The 15,306-nt window shown below is 36.3% G+C and overlaps 1 protein-coding gene across 2 annotated transcripts in view; it reads right to left on the bottom strand.

The window, feature by feature from the left end:
* Positions 1–15,306, bottom strand: part of LOC127430769 (potassium/sodium hyperpolarization-activated cyclic nucleotide-gated channel 1-like) — a 150,688-nt gene that overhangs the window by 11,927 nt on the left and 123,455 nt on the right. The window contains exons 7-8 of one of the 2 annotated variants that reach the window (XM_051680816.1): positions 7,058–7,222; positions 877–940 (exon numbers count right to left, since the gene is read on the bottom strand). In XM_051680816.1, the coding sequence (XP_051536776.1) occupies positions 877–940; positions 7,058–7,222 (229 nt within the window). The remainder of the gene's footprint in view (positions 1–876; positions 941–7,057; positions 7,223–15,306) is intronic. The other variant, XM_051680815.1, reaches the window with a different exon arrangement.

Raw genomic sequence — 15,306 nt, 5'->3', positions numbered from 1 at the left:
ACTCTTATGACTGGAGTGTTCATCTCATGTGAGCGCTCATGATTTTATACATGTTTCAAAATTCTAACTTTTTTAATTGAGGAACAAATTACTGAATGCACTTTTAACATTAGTTAACACAATAATAAAAATGAATTAACAATGAAAAAAAGTCATTAAAAAAAGGTATATAGGGAATATATATATATATATATATATATATATATATATATAGTTTTTTTTTTTCTAGCACTGCTCAGCTCTAAAACATTCTGTTGACTAGAAACTGCTTTTAGTAAGTGCAGTGTCTCAAATATTTGGGCAACATTAATAATAAAGTTGTATACGCTGACACAAGTTAACAAGAACTAACAATGAACAATACTTTTACAGTATTTATTCATTTTGATTAATGTACATATACTAATACATTTTAACATTAAAAGTTGAATAAGTTAACACTAGTTAATGCATTATGTACTAACAGATAACTAATGTATTAAATAATGTTCATGTATAAAAACGTACTGTAAAGTGTTACAAGAGCAGTTTTTAGGACATTGAATGGTCAAAAAGTGTGGGAACATAGACAAATAATGACTAAAACAATAAAATTAAGTCTTTATGTGTTAACAAATATCAAAATAGCAAGCAGCATTTTTGCAATTATCATTATGGTTATTTTCCTGCAACAAAAACCTTATGTGATGCACAAAATTACTTGCCTTGACTTTAACAAGAACATGCAACCTTGTTTTTACTTACAAATTTTAATCTACTTTGATTTAACCTTCATTTTGAAGTCCACTGGGTGGACTGAACACATGCTGGCTGCCTTAAGCCTGTGGATCATTTCAGATGTGAGGGGGAAAATCTGGATCGTTACGAGGAATTTACCTGCTGCCTACGGGTCGGCCAGGACACTCTTGAAAACGAGATGAGCTCATCTCAAGAGGGGCTCCTGGTCAAATAATTTTTAAATAAAGATAGATACATCAATTGTACAACATGTCATTCTGGTTAATGCATGGCAAGTTTTGATTGCTTTTTCTTTTGTCAAATTATTTTGCTTAAGACGAGACAAGCATTTGCAGTCCAAAAACAGTACATGGAGCATCAATCAAGTCACGGTTTTTATTTTTCCCTTGTATGAGACAAGACCCCTTGTTTTAGTTGGATATCAAATCACTTCTGACAATGGAAGTGTTTTGTGAGAGCAACTTGCAGTGGCAATCTAGCACAAGCCCGTTCTCCACATGAAAGGACCAATGCACGTCGTGGCTTTGTTTACACCGGTCATCTTGTGTTATGATTGACGTCCACCAAGTTTGAAGAAAAAGTTCAACCGAAACTAAAAATTCTGTCATCATGTACTAACCCTCATGTTGTTCCAAACCTATTTGACTTACACTCATGGAACACAAAAGCAGATGCTAGCCAGAATGTTAATCACAATCACCATTTACTTCCATTGCATATTCTTCTTTAATACAATGCAAGTGAATGATGAGTGAGGGTGTCATTCTGCCTACCTCCTTTTTTGTTTCATGATAGATAGAAAGTCACACAGGTTTGAAACAACATGAGGGTGAATAAATGATGACAGAATTTTTACTTTTGGGTGAACTATCCCTTTAAAGGGTGATAACGTCAATGCTACAAACAGAGATGGGTGTAGATCCTTGTTTAGAATTATGACAGCATTTAGCATACTGTCGTCTGAGGGTTATATGTGATTTGATTGGCCTGATTGCATCAATTCTTATTTATTATTGATTAATTGTCGTGCATGTCACTGTGGTGTGGGCCTATTGATTTAAACAAATCCAATCCAACTTGTAGTGCAGGCAATTCAATAGTAACATGCCGGAATTTAGAAAATAAACACAAAAGAACAGAAATAAAGAAAAGGGTTTGAAATAACATTAGAATCTATGCTGGATACTTAATAACTTATTAAAGTATGGATGCAGGCAAGCAGGTGCTAAATTTGAGAAAACAAGTTAACCCTATGACCATTATGGAACTTAAAAGGGCCATGTCATGCATTTATTATGTTGGCTTGACAAAGCCAACATACTGATCTACTATTTAAGCTTATTATTATTATTATTATTATTATTCTGAGCCAAAATTGAAACAGTATCTCCTCCTAGAGCTTTCAAGCTACAAACACCAAACTCGCCACAGACCTTCAGACTAGTCTGACTCGGATTGCTATCTCTTTTCTAACTGATCGGACCGGTATTCCCGTATCGGACTTCCAAACAGGACTGATTTTAAACTGACTCCCATTCAAGGTGTGAAAACCTTCCCCTGTAATAACTCTTTAGAGGATTCAATCTACTTACTATCACTCCACCACTCATACTTTCTATCACTCCATCACTCTCTTTTCTATCTTTCCATCACTCCACTCTTTTTATTCTTTCTTTCACTCCATCACTTTAACACCCTGACTCAGGCTAGAAAGGAGCCTGAGTATCACCTTGGTAACTGCCTAGCAACCAGATGGGGTTACCCTAGCAACCAAGTAACAAATGACATATCTCTGAACCAGAACATTGTAGAGACTTTGGGTTTCTTTTATTTGACTCAGGGTAGCAAGGAGACTTTTGCATATCATCTTGGTAACTACCTAGAAACCAGATGAGGTTACCCTAGCAACCAAGTAACAAATCACATATCTCTGCACCAGAACATCGTAGAGACTTCCGGTTTCATTCATTTGACTCAGGGTAGCAAGGAGCCTTTTGAGTATCACCTTGGTAACTGTCTAGCAACCAGATGGGGTTACCCTAGCAACCAAGTAACAAATCATATATCTCTGAACCAGAACATCGTAGAGACTTTGGGTTTCTTTCATTTGACTCAGGGTAGCAAGGAGACTTTTGCATATCACCTTGGTAACTGCCTAGAAACCAGATGAGGTTACCCTAGCAACCAAGTATCAAATCACATATCTCTGCTCCAGAACATCGTAGAGACTTCTGGTTTCATTCATTGGACTCAGGGTAGCAAGGAGCATTGTGAGTATCACCTTGGTAACTGCCTAGAAACCAGATGGGGTTACCCTAGCAACCAAGTAACAATCACATATCTCTGAACCAGAACATTGTAGAGACTTTGGGTTACTTTCATTTAACTCAGGGCAGCACGGAGCCTTTTGAGTATCACCTTGGTAACTGCCTAGCAACCAGATGGGGTTACCCTAGCAACCAAGTAACAAATAACATATCTCTGCACCAGAACATCATAGAGACTTCTGGTTTCATTCATTTGACTCAGGGTAGCAAGGAGCCTTTTCAGTGTCACCTTGGTAACGCCTATCAACAAAATGGGGTTACCCTAGCAACCAATTTGCCATTCAGAAAAACAAGCAAGGGGTAGGGTTGCACAGGACTTCTTGCAGCTGGCTGTTTATCTGTATGATGTTCCTTCTGTCTGTCTGACTGTAAGACCTTCAAACTTCTAACTCTTCAAACTATTTAAAACTTTCAGACAAGGCTTTGTTAAGCCAACATAAAGTTTGTCTTCAAACTTTACTATCTAGTTATTATTATTATTATTATTATTATTATTATTATCCTTTTTTTTTTTTTGCACAAAAAACAGTCATAATGTAGTCTCTACCACTTTTGCAGTAAATGCCCCCCACCATAACATGTGTGGAATTTTTTTTTTTTTTTTTTGCATGAAAACATGCAAGCAAATCATTGATAGCTTAGCTATATGTCTCAGTTTATGTGAAGCACGCAATCAAACTATTACAGTTGTTCGACTGAAATAACAATTGAGGACTGAACAAAGTCGGCACACTGTTGCTTCCAAATACTTATACAAGATTTGGTGATAAAATACAGATTAACACAAGCTGCAAATATGAAGGGTTAATAAATCTATTTCCAGCTGAAAGAAGAGTTAAAAGGTACAGTCGGCCCTGGGCTTCCCCTCTGTCATTTCGGCGCTTCAATATGCATCCCGTGTAAGGAAATATGGAATGTTTGCATAGGGGGAGTCACCCTTGATCATTTCGGCATTTAAATACAGGACAATGGCCATCCCCACGCATTCATTTTGGCTAAAATACGAGACGTCCTGGCTAATACAAACTTACTAACATATACTGTACTTCACCATTGTTTTCCTTTGCACTCCACGAAACGCGTTCTTCTCAAATAAAAAATTAAAAAACAATCTCAAATTAATATTTCGTGAGCAATTATGCATTTCTTTGGTAAATAGCGGTTTAATCAATGTGGAGCTGATCATGCTTGAGTCCAGATAATGGTTTATTCTGTGATAAAAATGGCTGGCTATACAATTCCTTACATATTTAACAAACACAGAGAGATAATAAAGATTAGAATTAAATGTAATATGGCATTACTGTCATATCTTTAAAAAAATATGTGCCGAACAAACGTATAATTCCACCTTGATGCATTCAGGAACTTTGTTTAAATATATTTAAGCCACTCATTCCTAACATTGGCATCATTTGGAAGGGTATGCATAGATGCAGATTTTCCACAACCAGGAACACAACAACGTGTAGGGACCTTACTCAATATCTTAATCTTTTCGTTGGTTAAAAGCAAACTACAGTAACAATAGTATCACTTTCAGTGTTGGAGTACCTCAGTTGCTTTCTCTCTATCAATTCACCACAATGTTGTGGAGGTGGGGATATTCAAATGAACACCACATCCTGATATCATAATGTGGCTGATTTCAAAATGAGTAATTTTTGCAGTGTGGAAGCAATAAATACTCGTTTTTGACTGGAGAGCAAGTTTTGAGTTCTGAAACTTAAAGAGTATCTTTTTTATATACTGTAGTACAATGGCCACTTATATGTCAAAATATAAAGGAACATTTTATTCCTCATGACATGACCCCTTTAAAAATGATATTTTTGTTTTATATTTCTAGCATTTTTTTCATGCACTCAAGTTGTAACATTATGCAGGGCTTCATGCTATATTAGTAACTGTCATAAACAATTCATATGCTTAAAAGAGAAACATTTTACTTCGAGTTTTCAGATCACATCTTAGATTATCTTCTGGTTTAATCTTATGAACTGCAAAATCAAAAGATACATAACACAATTTAACACTGGTGTATTAAATCATAGCAACCACCCATTTTTAGAGCTACATTTTTATGTAGCCAATTAACTTAAATGGCTAGTGCACCCAAAAATTATGAAATATTGAGAATGGTAGCCTCTGTCACCATTGCAATGTGTGAAAAAAAAAAAAAAAGATGCAAAGAATGTGAATGGTTACTAAGGCTAACATTCTGCCTAATAACTCCTTTTGGGTTTCATAGATGAAAGAAAGTCATACAGGTTTGAAACAACATGAGGGTGAATACATTTCATTTTTGGATGAACTATCCCTTTTTAAATATTATAACAATTTAAATATAAATATAATCTTGTCCGTCACAAACCATATACTGTAGCAATTAAAGATTCATTTAAATGTTGGGTGAAAAGTAACAGTTCATGCTAACTATAATATGATAGACCCTATTGTTAACCTTAGTTGCAGAGAATTCAATTTATTAGCACAAAAAAGTGACAAGGTCAGAGACCAAACCCATTGAATGGTGCAGAACATCAAACAGATGTTCTACGAATGTTCAGAATGTATTAGCTCACATTTGAATTCCACACAATTCAAATTCATGATGAACGGTGGCCTGTATCTCGACAAAGAACCTTGATGTGCCTTAACAGAGCTTGAATGAAATCCCTTATTTCCTTTCCATTGTTCCTTTGAAACTGGCTGAAATAAAAATGCTTCCTTTCAATGTTTCTATGAAGAAAGTGTGAGTGATAATGGATTTGTTTGTAGTGGGGATATGTTATGCTCAGAAATGAAAGTGCATCAACCCATCGTGTTCCAAAATAGAACAGTACATTATATATAATCTAGCAACTAAGACTATTTTTAAATGCTGTTAACTTAAGAACATTTTGTATATAACATCCTATAAAGACATGGAGCATTCAATAAAATAGTAGAAGTGTTTTAATAAAAAATAAAGTGGGTGTAAAGTGTTAAATGTCATAAATATTTTAGATGTTAAAGATTTAGTTCACCCATAAATACAGTCGTCATTTACTCACCCTCACGTCGTTCCAAACTGTATGACTTTCTGTCTTCCGTGGAACACGAGAAGACATTTTGAAGAATGTTAACATACAATGATTAAATGGTGACTGAGGCTAGAATTCTGCTTAACATCTCCTTTTGTGTTGCACGGAAGAAAGTCATGTGGGTCTGGAACAAGACAATGAGTAAATTACAGAATTTTTAATTTTGGGTGATCTATCCCTTTAACATTGTCATCAATGAATGTTGATGAGATTCATGCAAATTTGCATAAATTAACTACCAAAAAATAGTACATTTGGGAAATAAAAATTAAATTAAGATTATAATTATTCATGTTTAGCACTTTAAAAAACAAACAAAAAAACAAACAAACAAAAAAAAAAAACTCTTTAAATGAACAAGGACTACACTAACATGTGAAGAACTGGTCCTATTGATCATTGAAAACTGTTGCCCATTTTTGCACAAGCTAAAACCCCCTGTAGGGGGCGCTATGGATGTAAACTAGGGCCAAGGGAGGGAACGGGGTGGTGCTCATAACCAGGTGTGCAAGGTGGGGGAGTGGACCAGAGGCTCATGCTGGTGAGGGTTTGCCTTCGTCCACCCTCCACACGCCCATTCGGGGATTACATCAAAACAAAGATAGCAGGGCAACCAGCCCTGCACAGGACAGCTACATGCACTTTCACTCACCAACAGACCACTTAATAAAGGCTAGCAGTTTAAGTTTAGTTGCTATGAATTGTTACGTCTTGTTATTGCATATAAAATCAATCCGAGACATTTGGGCTAAGAAAAAGAGAAAACAAGGTAGCATATATACACAACATGCAATACAATGGCAGATGACTAGGGTGCGATGAGGGACAAGACAAACACACAACAAATGAACACATACAGTACAGGCATTAAACTAAGAGAAGCGAGGATTGGGATTCAGGTCTTACCAATGCGATCCAAGCGGTCGATAGCCACGGTCTCGAAGGCACGACGCATCATGGGATATTCTTCCAAGACTTCGTTGAAATGGTCGACAGACAGCGAGAAAAGTCGGCAATACGTGTCTGCACGGACACTAGCAGTACGGCGACCTTTTGTCAACAGGCAGATCTCTGTTGTTAATAGACAAAACAGAAAAAAATATGTTATGTAATATGTTCCTTGTCATTTCGTAAAAACTACCTGGATTAGCAGGGAAGCAAAAAACTTGAATATTAGAAAAGATTAGCATGTAAACATAATGTGAGAATGTTTAATGCATTACAAGTGTAATGCACATGTACACTGGCAGCCAAAAGTTTGGAATAATGAACAGATTTTGCTGTTTCGGAAGGAAATTGATACTTTAATTCACCAAAGTGGCATTCATCTGATCACAAAGTATAGTCAGGACATTACTGATGTAAAAAACAGCACCATCACTCTTTGAAAAAAGTCATTTTTGATCAAATCTAGACAGGCCCCATTTCCAGCAGCCATCACTCCAACACCTTATCCTTGAGTAATCATGCTAAATTGCTAATTTGGTACTAGAAAATCACTTGCCATTATATCAAACACAGTTGAAAGCTATTTGGTTCATTAAATGAAGCTTAACATTGTCTTTGTGTTTGTTTTTGAGTTGCCACAGTATGCAAATGACTGGCATGTCTTAAGGACAATATTAGGTCAAAAATGGCAAAAAAGAAACAGCTTTCTCTAAAAACTTGTCAGTTAATAATTGTTTTTTAGAAATGAAGGCTATACAATGCTTGAAATTGCCAAAAAACTGAAGATTTCATACAAAGGTGTACACTACAGTCTTCAAAGACAAAGGACAACTGGCTCTAACAAGGACAGAAAGAGATGTGGAAGGCCAGATGTACAACTAAACAAGAGGATAAGTACATCGGAGTCTCTAGTTTGAGAAATAGATGCCTCACATGTCATCAGCTAACAGCTTCATTGAATTCCACCCGCTCAACACCAGTTTCATGTACAACAGTAAAGAGAAGACTCAGGGGTGCAGGCCTTATGGGAAGAATTGCAAAGAAAAAGCCACTTTTGAAACAGAAAAACAAAACGAAAAAGTTAGAGTGGGCAAAGAAACACAGACATTGGACAACAGATAATTGGAAGAGAGTGTTATGGATAAACCCATTTGAGCTTTTGTGGGATCAGCTAGACTGTAAGGTGCGTGAGAAGTGCCTGACAAGACAGCCACATCTATGGCAAGTGCTACAGGAAGTGTGGGGTGAAATGTCACCTGAGTATCTGGACAAACTGACAGCTAGAATGCCAAGGATCTGCAAAGCTGTCATTGCTGCACTTGGAGGATTTTTTGATGAGAACACTTTGAAGTAGTTTAAGCAGTTATGAATGTTTTTTTGTTTTGTTTTTTTAATTGTAATAGTACATTTTCACATTGTAATAGTACTACATTTTCAAATTGTAATAGTAAATTTTCACATTACTTCCGAAACAGCAAAATCTGTTCATTATTCCAAACTTTTGGCTGCCAGTGTACATGTGCATTACACTTGTAATGCATTAAAAATTCTCACATTATGTATCCTTACTATACATTGTGATCAGTTGAATGCCACTTTGGTGAATAAAAATACCAATTTGTTTCCATAAGAGCAAAATCAAATCTATTTTCACTCAACCATATACACAAGTGCAACAGTCGGTGAAAGTCTTGGGAGCAGTTCCAAGCAACATAGCAGTATGACAATCTGTACACTATTCCAAACCTTTGGCCGCCAGTGTAAATGTAAATGAATGAAATCTACTAAGTGATGCGCCAAGCTGCAATGCTGCTCCCTCAGGTCAAGTGTTGTAGGACGCGACTCAGTGACATTTAAATAATTTAAACTTTGACCCTGATTGCACTGACAAATTGAAACTGACCTTTTTGACGAGCACTCAATGATTAAGTAGCATGATGTTTTATTTATTGCCGCAAAAATCAGAGATGCAAGAGAGATTGTCCATGTGTTGTAGGAAAGGCATATCATGACATTCAGTGAATAATCACCATATTATCCACATTACATGTTCTAAGCCAAACATAAATAAAATATCCCTTCTTTTATGCTATCGGCAACACTTAGTGACATTAATATTGATATGTGCGTCTACGCCCTTATGCAAGTAGTGAAAGGGAATTACGACTTTGCGTTTTTTGTTGATGGTAAGGCTATTGTTGACTTATAACCAATCCAGTCTCCTCTTTTAAATTTATATAAACATACCAAATCCAGACAGTAGTTGACAAAACTGGTTCGTAAGATTTCTAAGTATATGTCATTTGGTTAAAGACTTTTAAGATAGTCAGTGTCATAAGCTGTGTCTCAAATGAAGCACTGTACACTGTGCACTTACAATATGCACTATGACATCTAGTGTTTGAATTTCTGAAGGGTAGTATCATTTCAAATTACACAGAAGTATTTGCCATTTTCAGCTGATGGAAGTGTCATTTCGAACACAAGCGATATGATGCCTCTAGCTTTAACATGTTAGCTAATCTCAGTTTAACACTTATATCCTGAATAATGTACATATTCACACAGCTTGGACTGAAGGTATAGCATTCATCTCAAAATTGCAAGGTGCTGTCTTCACAGAAGTTTTGGTAGTTGCCACATTTACCATTAATTACAATTGTTTTGACAGGCCAGCATCATGGCCAGGTAACCCACTAAAAATATGGCCTAGAATATTGCAGTGCAGAAGAAAGCGATTTGGGACGGAGATATAGACTATAGCTACTTTTCCACCATCGGGCTGAACAGTTCTCATTGCAAAACCGTACCATTCCGAGCCGATCTGGGCCAGCTGGTGCTGTTAAGGTTTCTTTTTCCACTGTGGTACAGTACGTAACAGGATTATGGAGGATGATCGCATATTCAGAAAGGTAAAAGTTCCCAGACTAGCTAAAAAGGATATTTATTGACAAAATATTATATAAGTATTATATGAAGATAGTATATGAGAATATATTTATATATTTTGAGTTTAAACGAGCTAGTAACTTACTTCCCTGATGAAAAGTGTGTAGAAAAATAAATGTAGTCTACAATAGCCAACTAGTTAAACCATCGTGATAAAGTCATGCAGATATATTAAATGAGTCACCACATACTAAAGCCATTCTACCAGCACTGTTGAGTACGGTTAGCTAATTCCATGCCGGGAATTCCGTGCTGAGAACGATTTATAATCGTGCTGTGCCGAACCGTGCTCAAGTGGAAATGCTACTGTAAACGTTCCGTACTGTGCTCAGAACCGTTCGGCCAGATGGTGGAAAAGTGGCTTTTGATTTAGAATGAACCTTGAATAAATTGTTTTCAACAGAGTCCTCACTAGCTGTGTAATATTGCACACAATTTGGCTTTAATTGACTTTGGTGATAGTCCTTAAGAAAGATCTACGGTCCAATGGGGTATCTCATGGAAATGTCTTTCACTTTGAGATATGGACAGGACCAATTTTATATATAATTTTTGTACACTATAAATTTAGTTAGTAACATATGACTAAAGATTCTTTGAATATACTGCTCTTAAAAATAACAGATTTCTAGTATTATTTGCAGCTACAAATAGATACCCTTGGCAATTTGTACTGCACAAAAAAAAAAAAAAAGCCAACACGGTGCAAAAAGTGTGTGCATAGCCCCCGGTACAAGCTAGCAACACTTTCCAGCTGTGGGTTGGAACAAGGTGTTGGGAGAATTTTACTGGCAACGTGCCATCTCTCTTGCTTTACCAAGACTCCATGTAGCACAGTATAAAGGAGAGGGCAGGAGAAGTACTTAGAACCTACTGTTCACCCATTCTAATTGGTTCATAAGCCTTAAATGTCACCGTGAAGCACATTTTCAGAGCCCCAAAATGCTGGTAGTGACTGCAAATAGAGGGAGAGTATGATTACAGATAAGAAATATATTGTATGATGAAATGTTCCAAAATTACTGATTTCAGTAGTAAAAGTCTCACAACGCACATTTGTGGCTAGCTGCCATGGGTGGACGAGTGCCTGAGCGAGTTAACGGCCAAGCTAGCGAATGTGTGAAGGTGTTTCTCTCACCCTCATGAAAGACCGTCCAATCAACTCACCCTCCTCCCGGGCCTCCACAAATGGAGCTGACGCTTGACCTTAGCACCTTGGAAGTCCATAATTTTGGCACATATCCCAGCTGTGAGCAAACGGACTGGCTTGCCTAATTAGCTCACCTTAACCGCCTCTCACCTCAAATGGCACACTGCAAGAACTTCACTGTATGTAAACTTCAAAGCGCTACATCTTGGTGAGCAAAAATGCAGAATCAAGGTTTTGGATTTATTGAGCTGGACCAATTACCTGCTAATTTCACCTTGTGGTCTATTTTAATTTCATTGGTGATGTATAGCTACTTAAGAATATTGTACCTGGCTTAAACAAACCTTATCCTGCTGGCTTTTTTTGCTCTTTTCTAAAGTGTCCTGTTACTGTTTTACTGTGTAAGAAACCACTCCAAAAGATTTTGTTTTTCAATCAGTGAGATTTTTGGCATGGATTTTGAAATAATCAGTTAAAGGGATAGGTCACCCAAAAATTTACAATTATCTCATTTACTTTCATTCTTACATCTGAAAGTCACATGTGATGCCTGTTCAGTTTCACTTTCAAATCTGAAAGTGAATGTTAAAGTGGAGATTTAGAGTAAAAAAGGACTATAAATATTGTTCTGTTTCTTACCCACATCTATTATATTGCTTCTGAAGATATGGATTTAAACACTGGAGTCGTATGGATTAGTTTTATGTTTCCTTTATGCGATTTTTGGAGCTACAAAGGTCTGATCACCATTCACTTGCATTGTATGGACCTACAGAGCTGAGACATTTTTCTAAAAATCTTTGTGTGCTGCAGAAGAAAAAGTCATACACATCTGGGATGGCATATGTGTGAGTAAATGATAAAAGCATTTTCATTTTTGGGTGAACTATCCCTTTAACCAGTCTTGAAGAAAGTGCAGGGTATCATCCACACAGCAAATCAGGTGTGAAGCTACAGTAACCTACCTGTGGTTTTATGACTTTCCGTTGTGTTTCTGGATTTGTTATTTTATTTCCGGATTTGCTGCTGTGTTTTATGATTTGTTGTTGTGTCTGAATTGTTAGTTTGTTTTTGGATTTTCTGTTGTGTTTTATGATTTTGTTGTTTTGCACTTCACAGCCACCACACTCTTTTGGTTTAATGACAGTTGAGATGGCATGAACTCCACAAGTTTGTGCAAAGCCTGATGATCCATGTAATCCCAACATAATTTGAAAACTTTCCAACGAAATTAGACATTTTTTTTTTGTTTTTTTTTTTTTACAAAAGAGTTTACATGGTCAGTGTCACAAATTCATTGTAACTTTTTTTTTTCTTCCCCAAAAGCCCAGGTTTTAATGGACCTCTAAATCCAGATTTTCAATGTGGTCTCAGAATTTTATTAGCCATTGAAAAACCCATATGAGATACCACTATCCTAGATACAGTCTGAGTTAACGTGACATATTAATAAGTGTGTAAACTGTGTATTCCTGCATATTTTTGTTTGATCTTTGTGCATTTTAGGACCAAGACCAGTGTGTGTTGGGTTGATATCCCAATGCAATGAAGAGGAATTGATTTTCTGACACTGCCAGCAGGTTCGACACACATACACCCCCACGCACACGCATTCACATGCCAGCAGAACTCCTGCTATGGGCCAAAATACCAGTAGCAGATGGTTTTCCACAGAAGCAGGTGGCTGGCATCACAGTGTACCATGGTAGAGCAGGCACAACCTTCATGAATCGTGAGAAAAAAATATGATTTAATTTCAGTTTTCATACCCACACTCGTACAGCTTAGGTAACACTAAAAACTGCATGCCAAAAAAATGACATCAAGGTCATTTGTGGCATAATCCCTGAATTATAAATAACTGGATGAGTGTAATCTACTCTAACAGTAAATACAGAAAGTCAAATGATCTGTTGTGACCCTGATGTTTAGAAGTTTTTTCTCCAAGTTGTTTTGTCTGTGCCCTCATGGGGACAATGCGATTAACAAAAATCAATTTGTTTGTTGTTTGAAATAATAATAATAATAATAATAATAATAATAATAATAATGTAATAAAAAACATCTCACTATTTGCTGAGAAAAACTTTCGAATGAACATAATTCAGAGACATTACATAGTTGTGTCAAATTATGAAAGCATTGAATAGACATTTCAAATAGTGGCCTTGGAAGACAATACTGTATATCGTTTGATGTATTATCACTGGCTTACAGTCCACAACATCTTGCAATCACATTTTACAATTTGTTTGATGTAGACTTAGGGGGCTGTTCACACAGAATGCAGTCTCACACTCCATTTTGCTATTTTGTAATTGTTGGTCTAAGTAAACATGCGTTAGATTAATGCCTTTATCCATTGCGTGGTGTCTCACTGTTTTTTCAGCGTCTTACACCATGAGTGTCATGTCACCAAGTTAAAAACAGTTTAACCATGTAAACTTGAGACACATACATTCAGTACTATCCAGTTGTGCTACCTCTAGCTGTTTTTGAATGTAAAAATATGTCCTGTGTAAACGGTAGGAATGTCATAAAATATTGATACATCGATTATTGATCTGCATGTTATTTTCTCAGTATGTTTTTGAGGCATCGATTAATTACCATTAGACAACATTTAAATTAGAAGCCTAATTTGTGTGCTTTCAGATTAACAGTCAGTTGAAGCTTTGAACCCTAGGAAAGAAATATCAACTGATTCGCCACAGGCCAAGAAGCTAACAAATTGTGTAGCTAAGTTTATAGTCAGAGATGTGCTGCCGCTTAAACTGATGGAGAGTCCCTTTTTCCAAAACATGTTAGGGGAACTGAAACCGGAGTTTAAGTTACCCTGCTGCTCACACTTTACTAACGCTGTGTTGAGAAGTATATGACAATGAATACTGTGTCATATACTTCTCAACACAACGTTAGTAAAGTGTGAGCAGCAGGGTAACTTAAACTCCAGTTTCAGTTCCTCTAACATGTTTTGGAGCCTTCGCCTTTGCAGTAGATTTAAGGGTTTGGTGTAGCAACAAGTAGCCCTGTTTATATCTGAAAATGCTGATATAGATTGATAATCATTGAGAAAAATTTTCTGATTATCAGTGCATGAAAAAGACATCAATCACAAGCCTAGTGAACAGCTACTTATTCTGTGCTGCCTGCTCTTGGTAAGTGTGGTTTGGTGAGGCACATTGCCTGTAGTAGAAGCTGGTGCTGATCTGACTCTACTGTTGGACAGTGACTCTTTGTTACAGCTCTAGATTACATTATCAGAGCAGATCTGATAGCATCTGCATATAGCTCTCAATAAGAGTTATACATCACCTTTCAAAGCAATAACTTTCCTCATGTGAAATTCAGCAGGATTGTAAATTATAATTTACAACTTAGTGCCCACTGTTTCTGAGTCAGAGAGACTTGTAAATTATAAGTCCAATTTGCAGAGTTCCAACCGACTGTCTCCCCTTAGAAAGCATGCCAGTTTTCCATTGAAAATATCAGCAAAAACATACAGGTTTAAAATATATGTTGTGGTTTCATACAAACAGAAAAAGCAAAAATTAGGTAAGGTAAAGTTCCTTATAATATAATGGATAGAATACTAAATATTTGACTGGAAGTGAATTGCGCCATCAGTTACAAGAAAAGAACATTTTTAAATGTTCATTTCTACAATGTACTGACATGCAACCTCCTCATGCCCACTGGAGCCCTGCTTCAGTCCTTTGATTGCTCATATTGGTTGAACAGATTCAACCTACCAATCACTTCACAGCATGGTAGAACAGTAAACAACAATCCACATTTACTGTCAACATAGCTTGGAAATCATGGAAGCTTTTTGACCAATAAAACCACCAAAAAGTATTTTTTTCTTTGGAATATTTTCTATTAGATTTTATGGTGGTAAAATAATGTAAAATCACAGTGTTCAATAATTTGAAGACTGTTCAAATTATTGAACAAACATTAAAACATTAAAGTACATACCATAAAAATAAAAAATAAAAAAAAACAATTCTGCCCTGCAAAACCAAAATGCAGTTACTACATATTTTGTCAAAATGATCTGTCCTGTGACAGACAGGTTTGACTCAACTATACTCAAATTTAGAGA

The sequence above is a fragment of the Myxocyprinus asiaticus genome, chromosome 40 (genome assembly GCF_019703515.2).
Source record: "Myxocyprinus asiaticus isolate MX2 ecotype Aquarium Trade chromosome 40, UBuf_Myxa_2, whole genome shotgun sequence".
Lineage (NCBI taxonomy): Eukaryota > Metazoa > Chordata > Actinopteri > Cypriniformes > Catostomidae > Myxocyprinus > Myxocyprinus asiaticus.
Note: the sequence above shows the minus strand (reverse complement) of the source record. Positions and strands in the feature narration are given on the sequence as shown.